The sequence below is a fragment of the Geotrypetes seraphini genome, chromosome 5 (assembly GCF_902459505.1).
Source record: "Geotrypetes seraphini chromosome 5, aGeoSer1.1, whole genome shotgun sequence".
NCBI lineage: Eukaryota > Metazoa > Chordata > Amphibia > Gymnophiona > Dermophiidae > Geotrypetes > Geotrypetes seraphini.
Window position 1 is genome coordinate 224368734 of NC_047088.1, and position 27766 is coordinate 224396499.

A 27766-nucleotide genomic window follows, 5' to 3' on the forward strand; every position below is an offset into this window, starting at 1 on the left:
CCTGGAGTGTACCCACATGTTTATCCCATCATCTCTTGAAGTCGAGCACATTGTTGGCCTCGACAACCTGATGTGGAAGACCATTCCAACGATCAACCACCCTTTTGGTGAAGAAGTACTTCCTGATGTCGCCATGAAGTATCCCACCCTTGAATTTGAGTGGATGTCCTCTTGTTGCCATGGGACCTGTAAGGAAAAAGATATCTTCCTCCACCTCAGTACGGCCTGTAAGATATTTGAACGTCTCTATCATGTCTCCCCTCTCTCTGCGTTCTTCGAGAGAATATAACTGCAGCCTGCTTAGACGTTCTTCATATGGGAGATCCTTGAGTCCTGAGACCATCTTAGTGGCCATTTGCTGAACCGACTCCATCCTCTTCACATCCTTCTGATAATGTGGCCTCGAAAACTGAACACAGTACTCCAGATGAGGTCTCACCATGGACCTGTACAACGGCATTATAACTTCAGGCTTTCGGCTGACAAAACTTCTTCGGATGCAACCCAGCATTTGTCTAGCTTTCTCCACTTGATTGGTGGTCTTCATATCATCACTAATGATTACACACAAGTCCCATTCTGCGACAGTTCTTGTTAAGGTTTCATCATTCAGGGTGTATGTTCTGCAGGGTTAACCGCTACCAAGGTGCATAACCTTACACTTTTTGGCATTAAAGCTCAGTTGCCAAGTACTAGACCATTTTTCCAGTAAAAGTAGGTCCTGCCTCATATTGTCGGGCACGGTTGCGCTGTCCACTTCATTGCATAGCTTAGTGTCAACAGCGAATAATGTCATTTTACCTCAAAGTCCCTGGGGCAGGTCTCGTACAAAGATATTAAATAGTATCGGACCCAAGACCGAGCCCTGTGGAACTTCACTGGTCACTTCCGACATTTCTGAGGGAGTACCATTTACCACCATCCTCTGAAGTCTGCCACTGAGCCAGTCTTTAACCCATGCAGTCAATGTTTCTCCTAGTCCCATTACATTCATTTTGTTCATAAGAACATAAGAAGTTGCCTCCGCTGGGTCAGACCAGAGGTCCATCGCGCCCAGCAGTCCGCTCCCGCGGCGGCCCATCAGGTCCATGACCTGTTAGGTGATTGTTGTCCAAACCCTTTAATCCCCCTTATCCTTCTTCCTAAGCCCTTTCATAACCTGTCTCTACCTCTATCTGTATCCCTCAATCCCCGTGTCCTTCAGGAATTTATCCAATCCTTCCTTGAAGCCCGGTAGGGTACTCTGTCTTATCACAACCGCTGGAAGCACATTCCAGGTGTCCACCATCCTCTTGAGTGAAAAAGAATTTGCTAGCATTGGTTCTAAACCTGTCCCCTTTCAATCTCTCTGAGTGCCCCCTAGTTCTTGTGGTTCCCAATAGGCTAAAAAATCTGTCCCTTTCTACCTTCTCTATACCTTTCATGATCTTGAAAGTCTCTATCATGTCTCCTCTGAGTCTCCGCTTTTCCAGGGTGAAGAGCCCCAGCCTTTCTAACCTGTCTGTGTAAGAAAGGTTTTCCATCCCTTTAATCATCTTCTTCGCTCTTCTCTGAATCCTCTCAAGCATCGCCATGTCCCTTTTGAGGTACGGTGACCAAAATTGGACACAGTACTCCAGATGCAGGCGCACCATCGTGCGATATAGCGGCATGATGACTTCCTTCATCCTGGTTGTAATACCCTTCTTAATAATACTCAACATCCTGTTTGCTTTCTTTGAGGCTGCTGCACATTGTGCCGTTGATTTCATTGTTGTATCCACCAGCACACCCAAGTCTTTTTCAAGGTTACTTTCCCCTAGCACTGATCCCCCCATTTTGTAGCTGAACATCGGGTTCCTCCTCCCTATATGCATAACCTTGCATTTCTCCATATTAAAGTTCATTTACCATTTATTTGCCCAATCCTCCAGTTTGTTTAGATCCCTTTGTAGGTCTTCACATTCTTCCGCGGTTCTAACCCTGGTACAGAGTTTGGTGTCATAACTTCACACTTCGTCCCCGCTTCCAGGTCATTTATAAATACATTGAACAGCAGCGGTCCCAGCACCGACCCCTGTGGAACACCGCTCGTGACCCTCCTCCAGTCCGAGTAGTGGCCCTTCACTCCAACCCTTTGCTTTCTGCCTGCCAACCAGTGTTTAATCCATCTGTATATGTCCCCTTCCACCCCGTGGTTCCACAGCTTCCTAAGTAGCCGCTCATGAGGCAACTTGTCAAAGGCCTTTTGGAAGTCGAGATAAATGATGTCTATGGGTTCCCCTTTGTCCATCTGGCTGTTTATCCCTTCAAAGAAGTGCAGTAAGTTCGTTTGGCACGATCTTTCCTTACAGAAGCCATGCTGGCTCACTTTCAGTTGTCCATTTTTTCCTATGTGCTCATAGATGCTGTCTTTTATCAGTGCTTCTACCATCTTGCCCGGAACTGAAGTCAAGCTTACCGGCCTGTAGTTCCCCGGGTCACCCCTCGATCCCTTTTTGAAGGTAGGTGTGACTTTTGCTATTTTCCAGTCCTCCGGGATCTCCCCAGTTTTCAAGGATAGGTTACAAATTTGTCGGAGTGTTCCCGCTATTTCGTTCCGTAGTTCTTTTAGCACCCTTGAGTGGATTCCGTCCGGGCCTGGTGATTTGTCACTCTTCAATCTATCTATCTGTTTGAGGACATCCTCATGGCGTACCTCTATTTGCGACAGTTTTTCTTCTTGATCTCCACTTATGATTTCTTCGGGTTCTGGTACATTGGATGTATCTTCGGTTGTGAAGACTGACAAGAAGAACTTGTTTAACCTATCAGCTACCTCTTTCCCCTACGGTATGGGACACTTCCCCTACGGTATGGGACACTATCAAAGGTTTTCCTGAAGTCCAAATACACCATATCCAGGGACTCAACCCTATCCAGTTGTTTCGTTACCCAGTCAAAGAAGCTTATCAGATTGGATTGACAAGACCTTCCCTTTGTAAAATCATGCTGGTGGGGATCCCTCAGCCTTTTGTCATCCAGAATCAAATCCAATCTGTTTTTAATCAACGTCTCCATAAGTTTACACACTATTGATGTGAGACTCACCGGTCTGTAATTTTCAGCCTCTGACCTGCATCCCTTTTTGTGGAAAGGAATGATGTTAGCAGTCTTCCAGTCCAAGGGGACTTTTCCCTTGTTTAGGGAAAGATTGAAAAGCACAGCTAACGGCTCTGCCAGGACATCTGTCAATTCCCGAAGTACCCTGGGGTGTAGATTATCCGTTCCATGGCTTTGTTCACTTTTAGCCTCGATAGCTCATGGTGGACGCTGCTCGCGGTAAATTCAAAATCCCGGAACGGGTCCTCTGAGCACTCCCTTGTCTGCAGCTGCGGTCCGGATCCCAGTGCCTCACAGGTAAAGATCGAGCAGAAGTAGCCATTGAGTAGTTCGGCTTTATCCGAGTCTGAGTCTACATAGTTACCATCAGGTTTCCTGAGGCGTACAATCCCGTCTGTGTTCTTTTTTCTGTCACTAATTTACCTGAAAAATGATTTATCCCCTTTTTTAACTTGCCTAGCTATTTTTTCTTCCATCCGGAGTTTGACATCCTTGACTGCTGTTTTAACAGTTCTAGATTTCACCAGATAAGCTTCTTTAGTTTCCGGTCATTGTGATTGTTTGTAGGATACAAATGCTCTTTTCTTCTGCTTTACTAGTTCCGAGATCTCTACGGAGAACCACTGGGGTCCGAGGTCTTTGCGGAGAACCATTGGTTGTGTCAGAAAGGCTCGCCACGTGAGATTCAAAAATTCTGGGGAGAAGCTTGGTGCAGGGGAAGTAAATGAAGCCTGCAAGTCCTTCGGCTGGACTCTCGTGGGATTCTGAGATGCCATGTGCCTCTGTTTCGCATCCTCATGAGAAAAAAAGCACTGGGCGGTACTTTCTATCCATTTCATAGTGGTTCATCAGCTCTGGAGGACAAGGATGAAGTTAAGCCCAAGGCTCCTGCCCCTCCCTTGAGATACATGGATGCTCTTCCATCAGCAACTCAGCACAAATTTTACATGAATTTGTGTCCTCACCCCCTGAGGAGTCCATCACAACTGATTGGGAGCAAAATCAAGGGGTTTTGAGGCAGATAGAGGCTTTTGAAAAAAAGATCAGTTGAAATCCAAAGATGGCTGCCACCAGTAACATCGAACAAAAAATGGCCCGTGGAGACTTTTTGAAAACTTCAAAAATACAGCAAAAAGGGGTTTTGGAGGTGGGAGACCTTAACTTTTAACCCCAGAAATCCTCAAGATGGGATTTTCTGATCCATCTCGATTCAACCACAGAAATCTGCTGGTGCCTGCCTACAGCTTTTTTTCAATGCAGCTGAAAAGGAGGAAAGGACTTTCTGCCTCAGATACTTACAGACACTCTCCAAACCAAAGAATCTTCAGTCTGCAAGCTGGACAGACACTGACCTCCATCCCTAGGGAAACTTGAAGTGCGATGGGGTGGCTAAATATGCAGCTGGTACCCTGATACCCCGAGGGTTCTTACTCAGGGTACCTACAGCCTGCACTGAAGCCACTGAGAAACTCAGAAGGTGAGCTGGCTCCCAGGGGAACAGACTCCAATCTCAGAAGAAACACAGCAGGCTGGGTCTCCAGGTCCACCCGAAGGCTTGCCCTGCAGAGCAAGAATGGGATATCAGGGCACCGAAGTCTCAGAAAAACAAACTTTGGACACAAGAAAGAAAAAAATCTAAGCAGAGCAGATCAGAAACACTTCTGAACAGTTCACTTGCAAAAGAAAAACTGGAGAGTGGGATGTGCTCAAAGCTGTAGGTATTCTCATTTCTGCAAGTCCAGTTCACGGGAATGGATTAATCGCCAAATGTGTGGAATCTGGAGTAGATGTAAGAATTCTCAGCATATAATTTTGTAAACTTGCTCATCATATTTGCTAATTATTACTATTATCCTATAATAAATATGTATTTCTAGCTTGGCATTTTACCTTCTTGGGGCAGGATATATCATATCACTTTTTGAACTTTTAGAACACCTTAGGTGCAGTCACAAGTCCATATAAAGTGATTTTCTGACAGTGTGTGGACAGAGTCCTTTTACTAAGGTGTGCTAATCAGCATACGCTAAATGCTAAGATACCCATAGGAATATAATGGATGCCTCAGCATTTAATGCACTAATCGCTAACGTATGCTAAATCAGTTAGTGTACTTAGTAAAGGGACCCCTGTATTTGCACCTGCAGGGGGATGTTATCAATATGGACTACCATTAAAACTCAGACATGAATTCATGTTTCGCGAATGAGCTGTCTCAAGGAGTATCCCCATTTAGAACATAGCACCACCAACTCCGTGTTAGTTCAAACTGCATATTTAGCCACCCTGTCGCACTTCAAGATTTAGCCGCCCTGTTGCAATTCAAGGTTCCTTAGGGGTGGAGGTCGGTGTCGGTCCGGCTTGCAGACTGAACATTCCTTGGTTTGGAGAGTCTCTGTAAGTATCTAAGGCAGAAAGTCCTTTACACCTTTTTTCAACTGGCACCAGCAGATTTCTATAGGAGATGGGTCAGAAAATTCCAAATTTGAGGGTTTCTGGGGTTAGTTTGAACTAACACGGAGTTGGTGGTGCTATGCTCTAAATGGGGATACTCCATGAGACAGCTCATTCGCGAAATGTGAATTCATGTTGGAGTCCCGTACAGTCTGCTGACTAAGATAAGTTACTGATTATATGAAGTTACAACACTTGGAGTAAATTAAAGGGTAACCGATGAGGAGGCTTGCTAGAGTAAGCTCAAACTTTACATGAAATATACTGTTCAAGTGTAGCCACTGAGGTCATGTTTAGAGTAATCTGAAAGCTGGTCTAATTGATGTATATTGATAAGAGAGAGATTTAAATTAGGTAAAGTAATATGGAGTGAAGTTGTCTATGTGGTTGGATTATAAGTTTTGCTTCACTTTGAATACAGTATAACATTTGCCAATCTAGTGACTGTAAAGGTCTGTTTTTGACAGCAACACTTGACCTAGGCTAGGGATGCTTCATTCACTGCCTCTGAGAGAAATCCTGCTCATTACTTAGCACAAAGACTAAGGATAAACCACACTGTTTTCTGGAGAGAGTCATAACCTACTGTATGTCTTTATATATAATGCTAGAAATAGGCACCTATCTGCCTTCACATTTAGATGACTTTTATAAAATTACCAGATTTACTACAAATATCACAAGCTAAGGGAACTACTTATATCTATATATTTTACAGATAAAACTTAAAATATTTTGGATATAATATTGCATTTCATGAAAGGATTAATTTGCCCAATACAGAGATGTTCTTCCCATTTCTGGATTTGAAACAGACAATGGTAGCATATGCTAATTTTTTTCTGGTAACTAAAATTAATAGGAATTAAGACTGATATTATAGGAAAACATTATTCCAAGATAGATATGAACAAATAAAGCAATTAGATTTAGCACAGCTGAACAAAAATCAGTTAATTTAATAACCAGCACAATTTTTTTCAATAAAAACATCAACATCTACATTTTCTTGAGGCATTCCATTTTTTTCTGATTAGTTTAATCTCTACTACTAACAATCTGATCAGAAATGCAACTGTGGATTGATTGGAGATAGAAGTGATCACATTAGTGGGAGCCATCTAAGGACAAAACTAAAACCATTTTAGCTTTATATTAAATTTAGCTTTTCTTATGCAGGATATATTCTTCTTGATTATACTGCTAAACACTCCTGCTTGAATGTCTCAGTCTGAGATATTTGGTTGCACTGAACTGTTACTTTAGAAACATGATGGCAGATAAGGGCCAAATTGCAAAGGTTAGGATTATAAACCAGGCGTGGATGTTATTTAAAAATACCATCGTGAAAGCTCAGATCAGATGTATTCCATATATCAGTAAAGGTATAAAGAAGAGGAAACGAGAGCTAGCATGGTTAAAAGGTGAAGTGAAAGAGGCTATAAAGCCAAAAAAACACATCCTTTAAAGAATGGAAAAATAATCCAAATGAAGAAAATAAGAAGAGGCACAAGCACTGGCAAGTTAGATGCAAAGCATGAAAGCTAAGAAAGAATATGAAGAGAAACTTGTAAAACAGGCAAAAACTCATAACAAATTTTTTTAGGTACATCAGAAGCAGAAAACCTGTGAGGGAATCTGTGGGACAGTTGGATGATCAAGGAGCAAAAGGGACTCTCAGGGAGGATAAGGCCATAGGGGGGGAGACTGAATGAATTCTTTGCTTCAGTCTTTACAGAAGAAGATGTAATAATAATAACTTTATTTTTGTATACCCCCACACCACTGTAGTTCTAGGCAGTTCACAAAAGAGACAACTGAACAATCAGTGAAAATACAAGCAATAGGGAAATACAAGCAGTAGGAAAACCAAAGAAGTATCAAGAGACAAATTTATCAAAAAGATAATTTACTAATTTTCTAAAGGAATAATAGGACAAAGCTTGTGAAATAGTTTAACTTAACCAGGCATTCATTTTGCCTGCTTGAAATAAAAGTGTTCTGTCCAAAAATCATTGTAACAGCAAGATTTTAATGTTGGATAGGCAAATAAGCAAGAACTGCGAGTAGACTTGATGGTATAAGGCAGCTCGAAAATTAAAGAGTCATGGGATAGGTAGCAAAGTTCAGTTGTGGATTAGAAATTGGTTATTGGATAGAAAACAGAGGGTACGGGTAAATGGTCATTTTTCTGAATGGAGGAGAGTAAACAGTGGAGATTTCTTTCAGTTCCTCCACATCATCACCTTTGAAAACCATTCTCTTACATCTTCTTCCGTAAAGACCAAAGCAATATTGTGCAATATAACTGGCTATCTGACGATATTCAGTGCATCGCTAGATAAGTTTGGTGACAAATTAGGCCACCAAAATACCTGGAATGTCTTTGACCAGTTTAAACCTAGCTGGTCAGTGCTAAATATCAGCTTGGCTGGCTAAATTTAAACTGCCCAAAACAGCTGAATATTCAATGCCAGCCACTGGAAACTGTCTATCCACACAATCCAGTAACTCCTTCATTCCCTAAGAGATCCCATGAGGCTATTCCATGTATCCGCTTAGTATGTAATAAGCGATTTATCAAATTTTAATAAACTTGAAACTATCCAACTTTCTTTCTGTAATAAGTATTTCCTTAGATTACTCCTGAGCCTACAACCTTTCAACTTCATTCTAAACTCTCTCATTTCAGAGGTTTTTTTTACAACTGAAATAGACTTATCTCCTGTACATTAATGCCATGGAGATATTTAAATCTTTTTCGGTGTAACCAGTGCACTGCTTGTTCTTTATTAAATGAGGGAGACCAAATTTGCATACCCGGAAGAAAATGTATCAGGATGACCCAATTTGTTACTTGTGAAAGCATTGGAGTAGTTTATACAATACTCTGGCCTTGTGATCTGTGCTACATAGGACATACTGCACGCAGTCTTAAAACAAAGCTGTTTGAACATCGTTCTAACATTTCACACAAAAGACAGGTAGATATACTCACATGACATTGTGTTGCAAAAAATCACTTTTTTGAGGAATTTAGGTGCTTTGTATTACATCATATTCCCCTTACAGCTCATCGTGGGGATGTGAAAAGATTGTTATATCAAAGTGAACAGCGGTCTATTTTCTTTTTGAAAACTATCTGGCCTAATGGACTTAATCAGAAAGTAGAATGGTGTGCCTTCTACTGATGGTGAGATCGTTTGTTCCAGTAAATAAAGTTTTTTGACAGTGACCCTTATGAACCCGGAAGTATAAATTCCAGCGCCATTCTGAGCCGGGTGTGGACGGAGCAGGAGAGAATGTGATTCCCCTGACGCAGCTGTTGTTCGGTGAAACAAGAGCCTTGTTGGTGACATCCAGTTCCTTGTCTTTTTCAGCGTGAGAAGTGCTATAGCAGGAAGATCTACTTGCTGCTGTTGTTGCCATCGTTAGAAGATAAGTGAACTGTTTTGTTCTTTTTCTGGCTCCCTGTGCACAGTGGTGGCTTTGGTCCCGTTTTGAAAAGTTACATTTTGAAACGTGTGGAGTTTTTTTGCCTATGATACAGAGCAGGACTGGCTTAAGAACTCATTGGGTTGCTGTCCGTATTTGTTGATAAGTTGAGGCTTTTTCTCCACCTATTATAAATGTACTTTCATGGGGTATCTCCACCACTAGGCTAATACCAATTTTTTTGCTGATTGTATTTAAATATCTCTATCATATTTCCTCTCTCCTGCCTTTCTTCCAGAGTATATATATTGAGGTTTATAAGTCTGTCTCCATATGCTTTATGATGGAGACCACTGACCAATTTTGTTGTTGCCCTCTGAACTAACTCCAACCTGTTTATATCTTTTTAATGGTTTCGTCTCCACATTTGCACACAGTAGTCTAAATAGGGCCTTACCAGAGACTTATACAAGAGTACCATCACCTCTTTTTTTCCTGCTGGCCATTCCTCTCCTTATGCTCCAGAGCATCCTTCAGGTTTTGTTTGTCCCCTTTTCTACCTGTGTGACAACCTTAAGATTGTAAAATACAATCGCTCCCAAGTCCTGTTGATCTTTTGTACACAGAAGTACTTCATCCCTTATACTATACCGCTTCCTTGGATTTTTGCAGCCCAAGTGTATGACCTTGCATTTTTTTAGCACTGGATTTTAGTTACCAATTTCTGGACCATTTCGCAAGCTTTGATAGATCTCTCCTCATGTTATCCACACCCTACCCTACTGCAGAGTTTGGTATGATCTGCAAAGAGATAATAAACCTTGCCAGACATCTCTTCTTAAATATCACTCACAAGGATGTTAAAAAGAGCTGGCCAAAGGACTGATTCCTGTAGAACAAAACTTTATATCCATTTCCTTAGAGCAAACCTCATTTACCACTAACCTTCAATCTCCTTCCTCTTAACCAATTTCAAAATCAGTCAGTCACATTAAGTTCCATCCTGAGGGTTCTTAGTTTATTTATCAGTCACCTATGTGGACCCATGTCAATTGTTTTGCTAAAATCTAAATAGGCCACCTCTAGCTCTTCCCTTACATCCAACTGTTTGGTTACCAGTCAAAAAAATAATCAGACCTGCCTCTAGTAATACCATGCTGCCTTTGGACCTGCAGTCCATTTGAATCCAGAACCCTTACAATCCTCTGCTTTAGAAATTTTTCTATTAATGTACTCACCACCACATATCCATTCCCATTATCATTTGTTTTTTAGTTATTTTACTCCCAGACTTTCATCCATGAACACAGAACAGAAATATTTGTTAAGTAGTTCAGTTTTATCCTTTTCAGCTTCTACATACACTTCTCCCTCCGTATTTGCAGGGGATGCAGCACAACATAGTCATGAATAGTGAAAAACCGCGAATAACTTTTAAAAATGTTATTCACATTTTTTGTAAAAGTTAACGTTTTTTGCATTGAAACTGTGAATAATGTTTCAACATTTATTTGCGGTTTTGGGAAATAGGCACAAAATGAGAAAAACATTTTTAGGAATGAGGCTACCTTAAACTCTTTAAAATACTGTTAAATCCAATATTATTAACTGGATCTATAGCATAGGGAGTGCCATTATGGTGCGATTGAGGAAGTAGGAAGGCACCTCCGATTATCGGCAGCACAAAAGAACCAATCCAAAGGAAAATACTGCAAGTGACTGGGTTTTACTGCAGTGAGGGGTACTGCCGTCCTCTGCCCCCGTAACAAAGTCCACCACGTCCCTTCTAGCATCGAAGTGCCCTTCGGACCAGCAACACATTCCCCTCCTCCGGCTAACCGAACCGAAGCTTCCCTTCCCCTCCTCCCAATAAGAGTCATGTCTGCCCGTGACATACCTCTGTCTCTCTGGGGCTGGGCTTGCAGCTCTTCCCAGCTCAGTGCTCCCCCGTCCCCGATCTAAGATGCCTTCGCAGCAACGATTCTTTACCCAGAGCTGTAGTGATGGTGTAATTTTGGGGGGCAGAGTCAGCAGCCGAAAAATCGTGAATAAGTGAAACTGCAGATACGGAAACCGCAAATATGGAGGGAGAAGTATATTCCTTTTCTTACCAATGAGCCTCACAATGCCACTTTGACACTTCCTCCTATCACTTATATATCTAAAAATGTTTTGACCCTCAATTTTACCATATTGGCTAATTTTTCTTCCATATGCATCTTTGCTTTCCTGATTACTTTTCCAGTTTCCTTTAGCTAATCCAGTTATTGTTGCCTGTCTTCCTCTTTCTATTGTTATTGAGAATTAAAGCGGCCTTCCTTCCCTCATACTTTTATTTACTTTTCTAATACAATGGTTTGTCGCCCTTAAAATAGTTCCTTTCAATTTTGCCTACTGCTTTCCTACTTCTCCCAGCTCTTCCCATCTAACAACACCTTGAGTTATTCCCCTATCTTTACAAAGTTAGTTCTTTTGAAGTCTAGAACCTTCAATCTTGAAACCCTCTGCTCATGTGTCTTTATACTGAACCACACCATTCAGTGATCACTAGATGCCAAATGATCACCCACTGCAAGATCAGAAACACTCTTCTCAATTGTAAGCAGCAGGTTCAGAATAGCTCCATTACCAACTGTTGGAACAGTTCATCCTGTAGAGAATCCAAGATCTCTTACTTCTAGATAACCCTGCAACAGGGATAACCCAATCAATATCCAGTATATTAAAACCACCTATTAGTATCACTTCCTCTTTCATAAGCATGAATATCACACCAATGAAAATACATTTTTGATTCCCTCTTTCCAGATTATCCACAGTGCTTCTTCATTAACCTGTATGTCCTGCAATTCTGTCACTTTATTATTATTAACATATAATACCACTCCTCCATCCTTTTTCTACACTGTCCTTCCTGAATAGATTATAGCCAGGCATAACTATATTGCAGTCACGGTTCTCTGTGAACCATGTCTCTGAGACCGCCAATAAATATGAGTTGGCTTTTTCCATTACAGCCTCTATATCTAGGAACTTGTTTTCTTTACTATGGGCATTGGTAAACAAAGCTCTCCAGATATTACTCTTTTCTCCTCTTTCTATAAATGTATTTGATATTTTACATTGCTGAGGATTATTAATGAGCATGGGGCTCTTTTCACTCATCCCCAGCAAATTTAGTTTAAAGTAGGCTTGCTCTTCTTAAATAGGCTGTGAAAACTCTAAGGTTGTTCATAGCTATTTTGCGTGCTACTTTAGATACTATAGATTCTTTAATTTATATTTTTTCAATTTGTATTTCTTATCTTTTCATTCTTTAATTATTTTAGGGTTCCATGTCTATTAAAATTTATAACTGTGATTAATCATGCAATTTACGGTATGTTATTTTTTCCCCTCATTGTAGCTCCTTGTGACTCCAGGCAATGGAGGATTAAGTGACTTGAAAGTCCAAAACAAAAGAAATTGTGGAATCTGATGTTACTGATGAAGGCTTTATTAACACGAGATGATAATCCACAATCTTTATGAAAATAAAGTTCATCCACAACTTGTATCAATGAAGAGGACCCATGTTTCAACTGTCAATGTCTTCCTCATGGGGGTCCTGATTGGTCTCTCCAAAGAATTAGTGGAAGTAGTAACCTACTCCCATAGGTGAATATTTTCTTTGGGCGAACTTCTCGCTTGAGGAAAATATTCACCTGCACCAGGTGTAGGCTACTACTTCCATTAATTCTTTGGCAAGACCAATCAGGACCCCTGAGGAAGACATTAAAGGTCACAATATGGACCGTGTTGGGTCCTCTTCATTGATACAAGTTGTGGATGAACTTTATTTTCATAAAGATTATAGCTTAACTTCACGTGTTAATAAAACCTGCATCAGTAACATCAGATTCCACAGTTTCTTTTGTTTTGGACTTTAATTCTTCTGTAGGTTCAAAGGGTTACCTTTTGGTTGTTTCGGATTAAGTGACTTGCTCAGAGTCCCAAGGAAATGCAGTGGGAAATGCAAACAACACATCTTTAATCACACAATTAAAATTTTAATTGAAATGCAGCCCTAGTTCAAAGCCTTTTTTACTACATTAGCCATTTTGCAGCCTTCTTTGATAGATGGAGACCATCTCTGCTCAATACTCTGCTTTCCTAAACCAAGGGATGCTTTTCCAAAAGTGCTCTCATTGAAATCATCTGCACAGCCATGTATTTAGTGTTCTCCCTAGGGCCTTTTAGCCGGGCGCTCCGCCCAGCTAATTTAGATGACCGCCCGGCCGTCATCCGATCGCAAATTCTGCTGCTGCCGCTGCTCAACATTAAAAACAAACAAACAAACAAAAAAAACAACCTGCTTGGAGATTTCAGGCCTTAGCCCTCTAGCGAACTCATGCTCCGGGGCTCTAAAGTGTGTGTGCCGGCTTCCCTTCTCTTCCCTCCGAAACCGGAAGTTATGTCCGGGGCGGGGAGGGGGGAAGAGAAGGGAAACAGGCAAACACACATGTCAGAGCCCTGGAGCATGAGTTTGCTACAGGCTAAGGCAGAAAACTTACAATTTTCTGCTCTTGCTGCCGGGTCCTGCCTACTTTCTGTTTCCGCGAAGGCAGGACCCGGCAGCATTCTCTACATCGCTCCTTAGTTTTTATCAAGTGGTGCAGTGAGGGGCCATCGGCTGTGGTTACCACAGCCAGCACTTTACTGGCGCAGGCAATAGCAGCAGGAGGACGATGGTGGCCTTATGTAATCAATGAGGCGAGCCCAGCGGTGGCGCTGCAGTGCCTGCGGGAGGTGTGCGAGAGTGTGACAGCCGCCCTGGAGCCGCTGCACTTCAATAAATTGGACTTTTGCGAGACCAGCATGCTCAATCGCTTCTACAATGCAGGTGCACGGGAAGCGCGAGAGTGGGGGTAGAAAGTGGCCAGAGTGAGAAGGTATCAGGCGCTCTGGGGTTGTTGGGGGTGTATATGGGGTTTTTATTACTTATAACCAGCTGAATTTCAAAATAAATGTGTGAGCAGAGTAGCTGTACTGCTATAAATAATTCGTTTAAAAAGTGCACTAACGAATTGCCATCTTAATGGAAATTCTTGCAAGCCCCCTTGTTAGTACTAGTGCTCTGCTGTTTTCTTGGTAGTTATTTCAGCTGGGGGGTTTTGTTGTTTTTTTTTTGTTTGTTTTTGTCAGCTCAGAAGAGCCAAACTCTTTACTATCACTACAGAATTTGCTTTTTCTTCATTGTCATTTTCAGAGCTCCATTTTCCTGCTCCTCCTTTTCACAGCTGGGCCTTCCTCCCACAAAAGGACAAACGGTGAGTGAGAGAAGTGTCACCACCACATTGTCTTGTCCAGAAGGCTGAGCCAATCTTCCATGTCTGCTTTCAAAGGCTGTTCAAAAAAATCTAAAGTTGGAAAAACTGAATTTAAGTTTTCCCCATATGAATTTGATTATACTTGATCAGAAAATAATTTTTTAAAATATTTGAAAGCCCTTCCTGGGGTACCTCAAAGTCACTGATTACAAAGCTCCATTTTTCTTAAAATTTGATATTATTTTTGATTAAGGAAGCAATTTTCTTGGTATTATAGCTATAACTGTTTAGATTGCTGCAGCTGCCAATGCTGCTGGAGGGAGGTTTGTCAGTCATCTCACGGTGGGGTTTGCATGGAAGGGAAAGATAGGAGGGTCAGCGGGGTGAGGGGGGGGGGGGGGAGAAGTGGGCTGCTCTGGTTGCTCCAAGGCCTAGCGTCATTAACTTCTTTGGGCAGTGATTACAATTCGCTGCTGTTGCCAGCTTCAGGCCTTCCTCTCTGCCAGGTCCTGCCTAATTCCTGTTTCCATGAAGGTAGAATCTAACAGAGAAGGCCCGAAGCCGGCAACAGCAGCGAATTGTGAATGCTGCTGCTGCTGCCCGAAGTTCATGAACGGGGGATGGGGTGACAGGAGGAAAGGGAGCAGAGGGTGGAGAGAATTGCTGCACGCAAATGGAGGGAGAAAGAAAGGGAGAAGGAAGATGAGGGAGGGTGGGAAAGGAAGGAATGAAAGGAGATGCCAGGGCATGGAGGGGGAGGGAGATGGAAGAAAAGGAGAGAGATGCCAGGGAATCAGGGAAGGGAAGGAGACAGAGATGCCAGACCGTGGGGTGGGAAGGAAAGAAAGGAGAAGAGAGAGATGCCAGAGGAGGTGGTGACAGAGAGTGAAAAATGGAGAGGTGGCAGAGCTGAAATCAATCATGTACAAAGGAGAGACGGGACACAGGGTAGACAGTTTATAGAAGGAGCATAGAAAGAGGGAAGATGCCATATGGAACAGGGAGAGGGTGGACAGTGGATGGAAAGAGCTGATGCTGCATGGGAGACAGAGAAAGGACAGATGCTGGCTAGAAAGAAGAGGGTGAAGACAAGATGATTAAAGCAAAAACGACAAAAGATAGAAAAAAGATTTTTTGTTGCTTTAGAATAAAATAGTAGCTTTTCATTTGTCACCTGATATCGGCAGTTTATTCCTGCGGAAGGCAGGCTTGGTGGCTAAAAAGGTTATCTTGACCGAGTGGGTGTCAGCTGAACCTCCTGCTTATTGGGCATGGCGCAATCGGCTGCATGCTTTAATGTTGCTTGAGAGGAGTCGGGTGCGTGCTTCCTTCCGTCAGTCCAAGTTTTTTCTGCGGGTCTGGAGGCCCTATATCTATTTTCTGTCTCCTAGAATTTGGAGTTCGATTCTTAATACTCTGAGGCTTTGAGCTGCTCTGAGCAGTGGGCGTGGGGGCTCGGGATTGCCCCTCCCTGGCTATGGACCTCCTTTGTCTTTTTTTTTTTTTAGGGTGTTGGGGAGGGGAGAGGCCTTGCATTTCTTCTCAGGGCTCATCAGAGTACAGGGCTCTGTTTGTACGGTATTTTGGTCTATACTGTTTAGGCCTTTCCAATGGTGTAGGCTTGAAGTTTTGTCTGTTATTAGCCTTGCATAGTGTTGCTTCCCCCCCTTTTCTTTTTTTTGGGGGGAGCTGGTTCTGGTAGGGGGGTGGGCTGGGGAGGGAGTGGGGAGTGAGGGGGGGAGTTGTTGTATATTCTCTACACCACCTGTGCCTTTCTTGTGTTTTTCTCTGTTCCGTAAATGTTGATTTCCAGTAACATATCTGTATTTCAATTTATGAGATTATAGACAATTTTCCTGATATATGTTAACGCTTTCAATGACTTTCCTGAACTGTATATGTTCTATGATGTTCCTGTATGTTATTATTGAAAAATTTAATAAACTGTTTGAACTAGAATAAAATAGTATTGTGGTTGTATTGATAAAACTTTTAGAGAAACAGAAAATAAGGTAATCTTTTTACTGGATTTATTTTAATACATTTTTTACTAACTTTTAGAGACCAAAACCTCCTTTCTCAGGTCAGGACAGTATAATGTAACAGCAGTATACTATATTGACCTGAAGAAGGTGGCTATGGCCTCTGAAAGTTAATTGAAAAATTGATTAGCCCAATAAAATGGTATAGTCTTATCTTAAATTTATGTTTTATTTTTATTTGTTAATTTGTAAAGTGGTGATTGTTATGTATCAGTTTTTTAAAATTTATATTTACAGTCTTTATATTTTGCACAGTATTAGGGGACAAGTGTCACTGTTTCTGTGGTGTTGCATTGTATGACAGAGTCTGGTTTCTTGGTGGTTCAGTTTAACTTTTGTCTACATATTTTTAATTTTAGTTTGTGATTATTCCATATTGGGCGAGGGTGTATCTGTGTTCTGTGTGTATGAAAAGGACATGGTTTTCTGTTAGCATCGACTGTACAGGATCAATTGATTGTGCAGGATCTGGTTTGTTTAGTTTTACAGTGCGTGTGTTGGTGTTCTAGTGCTCACTGCAGTGTTTAAGATGCTGCCTTGTCCTAGGTGTACCCTTGTTGTGTGACTCATGGATTATTACTAAATATAACTTTTTTATATAGAGGAGAGGGTTGGTAAAAATGATTAGCACTGGCTGTCATATATACTAGGTAAGCCACTGGATTTAATGACCCTATTATAACCACCAAATTTCCCCGTTCTGCCCCACCAGGCTACTTTTTCATGCCACCCAGCTGAAAAAAATTTCTGGGGAGAACACTGCATGTATTCATCTCTAGGATGTGATATTCCCTAATTTGGTCTTTACCTTCAAAAAGATTGATGAGAACACAAGCTGTGCTTCTATCTGCTTCACCCTCTGCCTTGGCGCCATAAAGTTACTTTTGATATGTTCAGTGGAATACCTAGCAGTATCGTTTGTGCCAACATGTATGAACAGCATAGGTCAGTAGGATTAAGTATCATACTAATTCAAAAAAGGAGCTATGAAATAAATTGCTTGTGTTGTAGTACAAAATAAATAAAACAAAGTCTCCACAAGGCAATCTGCATAAAATTTGTATAAATACTTTAAAAAAACACAAAATAAGTGTGTGATAAATGTAAATATAAATGCAAGTGCTCAGTCACCAACCATACAGTGCCATATAAAATGCCAGCTCTGGTTGTGTAGAGAGACCATCATCGCACTCTGAGAGTCCTTCTATCTGCCCTCCATGCTTGATGTAAATATACTTCTGTATTGGTAATAACAAATATACTATACAACAGTAACTTATCTATTCAATGAAACAGCAACGTGTGAGGGCAGGAGCTTGGCTATCGAATCAAATTTGTGATACATAAATCCGTTTCAAGTGCTGTGAAACCCATAAACTCTGTGTACAAAAAGACCTACAGGCCTCCCTTCGACTCGAGTTTCGCTCGAAGCGTCGTCAGGAAGGGGGCACTACGGCATAAACACAAACATCACAAATCATTACTCAAAGCAAATAAATAGAAAAAACTGCTTAACCTGTATAGAGCACACTAGTGCTCGCTGTAACACAACGGTCAAAAAATCTCTAATATTTAATATTAAACAACAAATTATTTAAGATACTCAATATATTAAAGATTTTTTGACCGTTGTGTTACAGCGAGCACTAGTGTGCTCTATACAGGTTAAGCAGTTTTTTCTATTTATTTGCTTTGAGTAATGATTTGTGATGTTTGTGTTTATGCCATAGTGCCCCCTTCCTGACGACGCTTCGAGCGAAACTCGAGTCGAAGGGAGGCCTGTAGGTCTTTTTGTACACAGAGTTTATGGGTTTCACAGCACTTGAAACGGATTTATGTATCACAAATTTGATTCGATAGCCAAGCTCCTGCCCTCACACGTTGCTGTTTCATTGAACAGATAAGTTACTGTTGTATTTCTACCTAGAGTATATTTTGTTATTACCAATACAGAAGTATATTTACATCAAGCATGGAGGGCAGATAGAGGGACTCTCAGAGTGCGATGATGGTCTCTCTACACAACCAGAGCTGGCATTTTATATGGCACTGTATGGTTGGTGACTGAGCACTTGCATTTATATTTACATTTATCACACACTTATTTTGTGGTTTTTTAAGTATTTATACAAATTTTATGCAAATTGCCTTGTGGAGACTTTGTTTGATTTATTTAATAAGTACCAGCAAACTGTTACATCTTAAATCTTGGCACCAGGCAGACAGCACAGCTCTCTGGATTATCATGTCTGGCTGGCAGATGGATGTGCCTCTATGCCCCCCAAAAGACAATCACCAACCACTACTACTCTTCATCTCTTATTGGTCCCCATTCAAAATCTTTGGGATGTTTGACCTTCATTTCCTTCTATTCCAATATATTTTTTAGCTCTTCTACCTCTAGGGCTGCAGATCAATTCTTTGGTTCTTTAGTTCAACAGATGGTGATGCTAGGGGGTTGATTTTGCAGGGTCTGATGATCTATTTCCAGGCCCTCTTTCAGCACATCTCCTCCTTTCCCTCTGCTGGAGATCCCTGATGTCTCAAGATGCATTTCAGGGATGGATTTCTTGTTGTCACAAATGTTTCTTAGTCTTGCCACCTCCTTTCTCAGTTCTTGTGCTTCTTTCATGAAATACATTTTGCACATGAAACCAGTCCCTTGACTTAGATCAAGTATTCAATTTGGACAGAGGCAAAAGCTGTAATGGGGCAGCAGCTTTGGGGGCACAATTTTTCTTAGCCATCCTTCAACCACAGGAATTTTTGTACCTGTGGATAAAAGAGAGAAAAGACCTACCAAAGTCCAACCCTGTTTTTTCCTTCAGCTATTCTGTAAGTTACAAGAAGCAGGTAGTTACTTTTATGTGAGATTTACAAACCTTTTCTGATTTCCTCTATGTGTAGTTCTACTTATTTCCTCATCTATTCTTGGGGTATACAGTGGCTTAGTTTAAGCTTTCAGGCTTTAGAAATATGTTTTGCGTATTTGGCATGTATAGCTTAGGTGTTTGCTTTGCAGGCTTAATTCAAAGATTAAATTTAATAATTAGAGATCCAGAGATAAAGAAGTTCTCTTTTAATACTTAACTACTATGTAATTTAGGGGGGATTCTAAAAATGGTGCTCAAATATCAGCACTGGAAAAAATTGGTGCTAAGCCAGCATTCTATAAAGGGAGCTCCAAGATGAGCAATCTTTATAAAATAGTTCTTGATTCTGATGCCTAAAGCTGAGTGCCAGTATTTATGCCAGTTGAAACTTGGTGTAAACACCGGTGCTCAACTCGTGGTATTTTGGGGCGTGTAAATGGCATTATTCTATAAAACTGCATGCAAATTTTTGGAATGCTCCTGACTATGCCCCCTTCTGAGCTGCACACTATGAGATTTGGGTGCTCAGGGTGCACACAAATCCAAATTAGTGCCAAGTGTAATTATTAAGGCCCATTAATTCATACTTGATACCTCATTAACTAATCTAGTTGCATGTGGTTGGATTCATGCCAAAGATTTGGCATCATATAAAAAAATCTGGCGGTTAGTGACTTCTTTGATTATCCTTCCAAAGGATACTAAAGGCTTCTAACAATCTGAGTAAGGCTAAATCTTATAGATCCATAAAGAATATATTTTCCTTCCTTTTGAAGTGGAGGTAAAAAGAAAAACCTAGATTAGGCTGTTAGACCAGTTTTGTTAAAGATGGATAAAGTAAACAAATCCTCTTTTATTAGAGGTATAGAAACTGATTTAATAATAAACCTGGTTTTTATATATCTGCATAAATAAGAATTAAATAAACCCCTTTTTATATAAATCAGAAACAGCACCTGATAAAAAAGCAGACAGCTCTAAAGTAACCTCAATTAGCAATGACTTCTTCTCAAGATAGTCTGCTTAATCTACTACCTATCTCCCAAGCTTAAACCTACCCATATCCTAAACAAGGAGAGAAATGGGGGGTTGGGGGGTGATGAGGGGAGCGGGGAAGGAATAGTTTAGCAACATTTTACAGCTGAAATATAGTTAATTGGTATAACATTCTGCTATTGCATTATGCTTTATTACAGTTATTGTACTTTCTTGACTTTTTGAATTAAAAAAGGAATCATATTGTAGATATAGGGCCCAATAATCATTCTGTAGCAGTCAGTGAATTTAAAGGTGCTGATGATAGTGGGCAGTAAATGGCCCGGATATTCATGTTGGACCTAATCTGGCCAGTTGCTAGTTACCAGTTGCTAGTTAACAGCCTAGATAAGGTTAGGATAGCTTTTTTGCTATCCTAACTAAATCTGGGCACTTATCTAGTTAGTAGACTAAATATATCTGTTAACTGGATAAATCCTGCATCACCCTGGCACTAACTGGATAGTGCTGCAGCGGTCACACCAGATTTTCAGGGGCATTGTGTGCTTAAGTGTCATTAAAAATCTATGGATAACCCACTTACTGTGATTTAACTGAGCAGGAGCCTCACTTGCACTTGACTGTTTAAATCTTTCTGAATATATACCCATAATGTTTTTGCCCCAACCACACCATGTCCAAGACATAATCCTTTTGAATCTGGGAATGAAGACACGTCCAACACATATATATATTACATTACATTAGTGACTTCTATTCTGCTTTTACCTTGCGGTTCAAGGCGGATTACTTAAGAGTTGTTATGATAATAGGAAGACAACACAAAGGAACCCAACGAAAACTGCAGTATCGCCAGTCAAAGAAAAAACAAAAAACAAACTGCAGACTTCTATGTACGAGATGCAGGCAATGTTTATTATACCAAATATTTTATGCAGTTGAAAATACCACCTTATAACAAACCAAGGGACCTGACACTAGTTTTGTGTCGCACATTTTAAGTGGAGAAGGATACCATACAGGCGGTTGTTTTATACCTTTCATTGCAGTTTATTTTATACCTTAGCAACCATGGACCTCTGAGGAAGGAGTGTTTTCCGAAACATGGACCATGTCAGGTCCCTTGGTTTGTTATAAGGTGGTATTTTCAACTGCATAAAATATTTGGTATAATAAACATTGCCTGCATCTCGTACATAGGAGTCTGCAGTTTGTTTTTGTTTATGATAATAGGAAGAACATATTGTTAAGATATTAGGAAAAGTTTGAGAAAATGACCTATATTCCTCTTATTAATATACCTGTGTTTTCCTTACATTATAAAATAAAGCTTGTATTTGTGTGAAGGATGTTATTATACTGACTATAATAATATGACTAAACAAAAAAAAGAATGAAAAGCAAATATTTCTCAATATATACCTTCCCATCCTCTGGGTTTTGTTGGCATGGATTGTGTACGTCTTCTTCTCTTACTAATTTGCCTGGCCACGAAGTTAGTCCTTTGATTTGGCCCCAGACCAAGTCACCAACATTCAACGTCCTTGGTCTATAATGTAGCAACTCATGTGATGAAGGGGAATCTGGAATCCTTAGATCATCTTCACTACTAATGCTTCTAGTGTCTGATGGACTTGGGGCATAACCATTAATGCTTTTGGCATTAAAATTTCCATTGAAATGGATGTAGTCTTTCACTATAGAACTTTCCAAACTATTTGAAGAACTAGGAGACTGCTCCTCTACAGTTAGTTCTTGTTTGGGAATGCTCAGCAGCTCTCCATACCCTCTGGTTTGTTGAGGTCTGTTACCATTTAAATGTACACACCTTTCCACAGTGTTCTCCAGTCGCTCCTTAATATTAAACATAGTCCTTTTGCAATGGTTAAATGTGAAATTCTCTTCCAAAATGTTATCATTATGACAGTTTCTTGGTGGTAACAGAATCTGCTGCTGTTCCCCATGCAGTGCTATTTGATTATTAGATCTAGATTGACAAAGATTGTTATGGATCTGTGCTGAATGATCTAAATATTCCTCACACTTCCATTTGTTTATATTTCCTCCTGGACTGTGTTCTCCTTCCCAGTTCTTTTTCAATGAATTACAACCCGATGACTTGAAATACTCAAATGCATCCCCTTCAATCGCATTTTTGCCTTGACCTGAATTCTTACACATTCTAATTCCTTTAGTGTTTCTTATCCTATCATGATCAGAACCTCCAAAATTTCTTGAATGAATTACTGCACTGACAGCACTAGAAAGATTCATTGGGTCACCAATGGAGGCAGTAAAGGCACTCATGGCACTCAAAGCTGGAATGGGACTCATTTGTGTTGTACTGTTTACAGCTGTAGTGATCACCACTTGCATTCCTTTGCTTGCTGCATCCACTACTGCTTTGTAGATAGCATCTACTGATGCATCACTCTGACCAGCTACATTGAGCCTATTTTTTGCTGGTTGCCCTAAAACTGGTTCAGTTCTTTGTTGCAAATTACATGGTGCATCTTGAAAAGGTGGAACAGCTGTGCTGGAATTATCAGGAAGAGATGACATTCCTGTTTGAGAGTTTATTCTTTTACCAAAATGTGCATCATTTTCCTGCATTTGTACCTGAATAATAAAAAAAAAAAGACAAAGCATCAGCCTAATATTTTTAACTAACCATTTTAAAAATCAAGAACTGCTTAGGCATTCTTAAAATATTATTGAAGAATATTTGATGGTGATAAAAACACAGAAAAATAAAACTGAAAACATTATAGTATGAATTTCTTGATTTTTATTTTGTTGATATAAACCAAAGTTGTACTTTATTTTCCTAAAAATTTACCACAAGTATCTTTGTTTGTAATTTACTAATCCTGTGGGTTAAAAAGCTTTTTTTCAGCTTAGAGTATTACCTAGAGTAAAACATTTTATGACATTTGTCAGACTTTCGGACAGTGGTACGAAGTTTGGTGATTATGAAACTAGACCTTTGTATTGCATTATTCATAGGTATTACAAAATCTAAAATTAAGGCGCTACAAGACTAATTACAGGGGTTTCTTGATATGTGCACATCTCACCCATACTGAAGCAATTACTCTGGCTACCAATTAAGTTTAGAATGGAGTATAAAATCCTAACAATTGTTCATCAGACTATCTATGGAATGGTACCCTGGTATTTATCAAAGATACATACCTCTGCGCCCATTAAAATCAGAATCAGAAATGAGATTATCAACTGCATCAGTAGGGGAAATGCACTACAAAAGAACCCAAGCAACAACTTTTTCAGTAGCAGGCCCACAATTGTGGAATTGTCTACCAGGTTGTCTGAGGCTCTGCAAGGACTTGAAATCTTTTAGGAAGGAATTGAAAACTCATTTATTTGTACAAGCATTTAATTAATGTGGAAGGCTTTTCTAGAGATGTATATAATTAGACATTCTGATAGTAGAAGATAGATGTGATGGCTGACATGTTGCTTTCAATGTTATATGTAAGAGCTTATGTATGTGCTTTTAAAAGGAATAGAAAATTAAAAATAAATGAATAAATTCATCCCTTAAGAGAAAGTATGCATAGTCGACTCCACCTAAGTGCACGTCAGTTAAGTGCATGCTTCGGTTATCTGCAGCCTACCACCATGGTCCCATTTTTTTTTACATTAAAGTCAATGGATGTAAACTCTGGATAATTAAAATTCTGATAAGCACACAATCCGCTTATATGCACTGATGTTATAGATCCCACCTCTATGTGTTCACGTTATGTTCACTCTGGTTAAAAGCAATCATGTTCTCACGTTGATGATCCACGTATTTCGGATCAGCAGTATAGGCCTGGCCAGGTGTTCGAACTTTTGAAACTGTACCATGGCGTCTCGTGAAAAAAAATCTTTGTCTTTGGCTGGTCAAAGTCATTGTCTCTGGCTGAACGTGTCCACCACGCTGGACAAAAGTCATTGTCTTTGGCTGAACATGTCAATGTCTTAAAGAGACTTGACCAATGGGAGAGTCAGGTCTCTATTGCAAAACATTACAGCGTTCATTCTAGCCAGATTTCTCGGATTCACAAAAAAAAGCAAGCCATATTGAAAGACTGGTAAAACAACAGCAATCCTACCAGGAAATGGAAAAGAATTGGGAAGGCTGGAGACGTTGAACAGACGATGCTGCGATGGTTTGTTAAAGCTAGAAATCATCAACTACCAATCAGTGGGCCTCTGCTGATGGAGAAAGCAGCACAGGTATCTGAAGAACTGGGCATCGAAGACTTCAAAGCAACAAACGGATGGCTAGAGAGGTGGAAAGTTCGTAACGGCATAAAATTTAAGAAGCATCATGGTGAAAAATAAGATGCAGATGAGTTTGTTGCAGAAAGATTGGTCATGGAAGTGTTGCCATCAGTCATTGGTGAATATGAGATGAGATGGGCCTGTACTGGCGTGCCATCCCTGATGGAACACTGGCTTTCAAACACAGCAAAACTGTTGGCTTTAAGGTGCCAAAGGAACGATTGACTTTGCTACTCAGTTGCAATATGGACGGTAGTGAAAAGCTCGAGCCATTGATGATTAGGAAGAATCAAAATCCTGGGTGCTTCAAAAACATTAAACGCCTGCCTGTTGAATATGAAAGCAACAAAAACGCAAGGATGACGGCGACACTGTGGATTGAATGGCTGCAGAAGCTTGACAATCTGATGAGAAGGCGTAGGAGACGCATTGTAATGCTGTGTGATAATTGTGCAACACACAGCAATGACGTACGACTAATCAACATAAAACTCGTGTTTCTGCCACCAAACACGACCTCTTTGATCCAACCGATGGACCAAGGGATAATTGGTCATTACGTCATTACAGGTTGCTCGTCCTAAGATATGTGATGGCAGTAAGTGATGCAAGCATGGAATCCAGCCCCCAAGTTGCTGAGCTCATGAGAAAAACGACAGTGTTCAACTCTCTTCACATGGTACAGAAGGTGTGCAGTCGAGTTTTATCATCAATGATTTCAAATTGCTATCAACGGGTATGGTTCATTCATGCATCTGATGAGACAACTGAAGCTGACACTTCGTCCACTGAACTCCCACAGTTGGACTCTCACCACTAGAGTTTGAGCTGTATGTCAACGTTGACAACAATGTGCCCACATCATCTGACAGCACTAATTCTGATATCTGTACAGTCAAAGGACACTGCAGACAACCAAGAGTCTGATGAGGACGGAGATACTGCTGCTGTCATCACAACTAATGAACCACCTGCAGAGACTGTTTCCTTCTCAGATGCGCTGAAGTCCCTACACACGCTGCGTTATCATCTGGACATAAGTGGATGTCACAACTATGGCCAGTTTTACAGTATTAGTAGTCAGATACACAGCCTGAATCATGCAATCTGCATGCAGAAAACAATGACTGATTATTTCAGTAGAATGTTGGTTTAAAAAAAAGGTTTACAGTGTTTTGCATTAGACGGAACAGTGCTGATTCTAAAACTTTACTGTGTAGAATTGTTTTATGTGTGTTTTTTTTGCTGAATAAAAGTTTTATTGCATTTGACTGCAGTTCCAATTAAGTGCACATTCTGTTTAAGCGCACGTGGCAGTCCGGTCTGGAGGCCTTGCACTTAAGTGTTGTTGACTGTATACCATACTGATCACCGTGGGTTGAATTTCTTTATCATCATTGTACGGATAGTGTAGCTGGTTTTAAGAAAGGTTTGGACAAATTCCTGGAGGAAAAGTCCATAGTCTGTTATTAAGACATGGGGGAAGCTTCTGCTTGCCCTGGATCAGTAGCATGGAATGTTGCTATTCTTTGGGTTTTGGCCAGGTACTAGTGACCTGGATTGGTCACCATGAGAACATGCTACTGGGCTAGAGGGCCCATTGGTCTGACCCAGTAAGGCTATTCGTATGTTCGTAAGGATACATTAATAGTGGAATTACATACAAGAATTAAGCATTTACTGACAGCTGTAAAAATTGTACCTGTACTGCCTTGAGAGGGATACAGCAAAGTTAGAAACAAGAATTATGAAGAGTAGCTATGATATTTACAGGAACAGAAGATTTACTGTATAAAGAAAGAGTATAGCTGCTAAGAATGTTAACTTTGGAGAAGAGGAAAATGGTGCATTATGCAATCACACACATTATTTGCTTCTTAATATGCATTAAACATCAATAAAATGTGAATATTACTGCAAAGAAAGGATAATCAGTGGTAGAGATGACAAAAAAAGCAACAGTAACACTTCATAAATTCTGTATTAGGATCTTCTGACTTGACACGGCTAAAATGTCTGCTTTAGGAATCTAAAATATAAATATAAAACATATAAAATAAATAGAAATGTAATAAAGAAAAAGAACCCACAAAAATATACAAAATGTGAATACTGTATTAAAAGTACAGGCTCCCTTTTATCAAGCTGCATTAGGGTTTAAAAAAAATCACCAGCTGCTGAAGTAATAGCTCCGACGCTCATTTCTATGAGCATTGGAGCTTTTACCACAGTGATTGGTGATTAAAAAAAAACCCTAATGAGGCTCGATAAAAAGGGGGCCACAATTAATTAATAAAAAATGAGTAATGAATAGAAAGCATCCATAAAATAACAAGTGAATGACAAAATAACGCTCTCACACATATTGAAATAAGTATAAATAAAACATTCTAATATAATTAACAATACAAGAGTAATATCAATCATACAAATAATCTCAATGGATAAAAAAAACATAAAATAAACCTGCATTTTACCACATGACAAGAATTATGTAGGCTTACTTTAAGGACATGTTTGTCACTTGTCACAGGGAAGCTCCTGTGAGGGCAAAGGAACTCTTGCAGTGCCCAAGAACACATGACAAACTTAGAGAATTCCTGAGCAAATCACTATGAATGAAAGAAAATGCCTCGTGTTAATGGTGAGCCTACAAATGCTCGACCGCCACCTCCCACATCATCGGCATAAAAAACTTTCATTCATGTGATCAATGCCAATTGTTAAGTAAACTTTTATATAATGAACAAATGAGGATCTCTGTAAATACTCGATATTTTTATTGCCCCTTTTTCTTACTCCTATTCGTACTTGAGTCCAACAATCTAACTTCCAGCTTTGCTGCATGTTCTTTCATCTGGACCTACATCAGTTCTACTTTTGAATTCATAGCTAGTGAGGTATCTTCCAACACTTATCTGGCAGCCTTTGTACTGCCTTGGAGAAGTCACCTTAAAGGACAGCACCACCTTGGTGGAGCAGGAAGCAATCCTGTAGCAAGGACCTGCCCTCCAGGGGATGCAATATCCTTTCACACCAAGGATGTGCCTCCAGGGGCTTTGTCCCAGAAAGGGTAAGGGTGTCCATTTAATTGGAGATTCAGTCATGAGGCATGTAGATAGCTGGGTTGGTAGTGGGCATAAGGAACTCTTGGTCACTTGCCTGCCTGATACGAAGGTGACAGACCTTATGCATTACCTAAATAAAATTTTAGACAGTGCTAGGGAGGCGACCATTGCACTTCATTCCACTTCATAAGAAAGGCTCCAAGATGGAGACAGCA

The 27766-nt window shown here is 40.3% G+C and overlaps 1 protein-coding gene across 5 annotated transcripts in view; it reads right to left on the bottom strand.

Annotated features, from left to right (window-relative positions):
- The window catches only part of MBD5 (methyl-CpG binding domain protein 5), a 271962-nt gene that overhangs the window by 13567 nt on the left and 230629 nt on the right, over positions 1-27766 (bottom strand). For all 5 annotated transcript variants that reach the window (XM_033947317.1, XM_033947320.1, XM_033947316.1 and 2 more), the window contains one exon: positions 21613-22809. In XM_033947317.1, the coding sequence (XP_033803208.1) occupies positions 21613-22809 (1197 nt within the window). The remainder of the gene's footprint in view (positions 1-21612; positions 22810-27766) is intronic.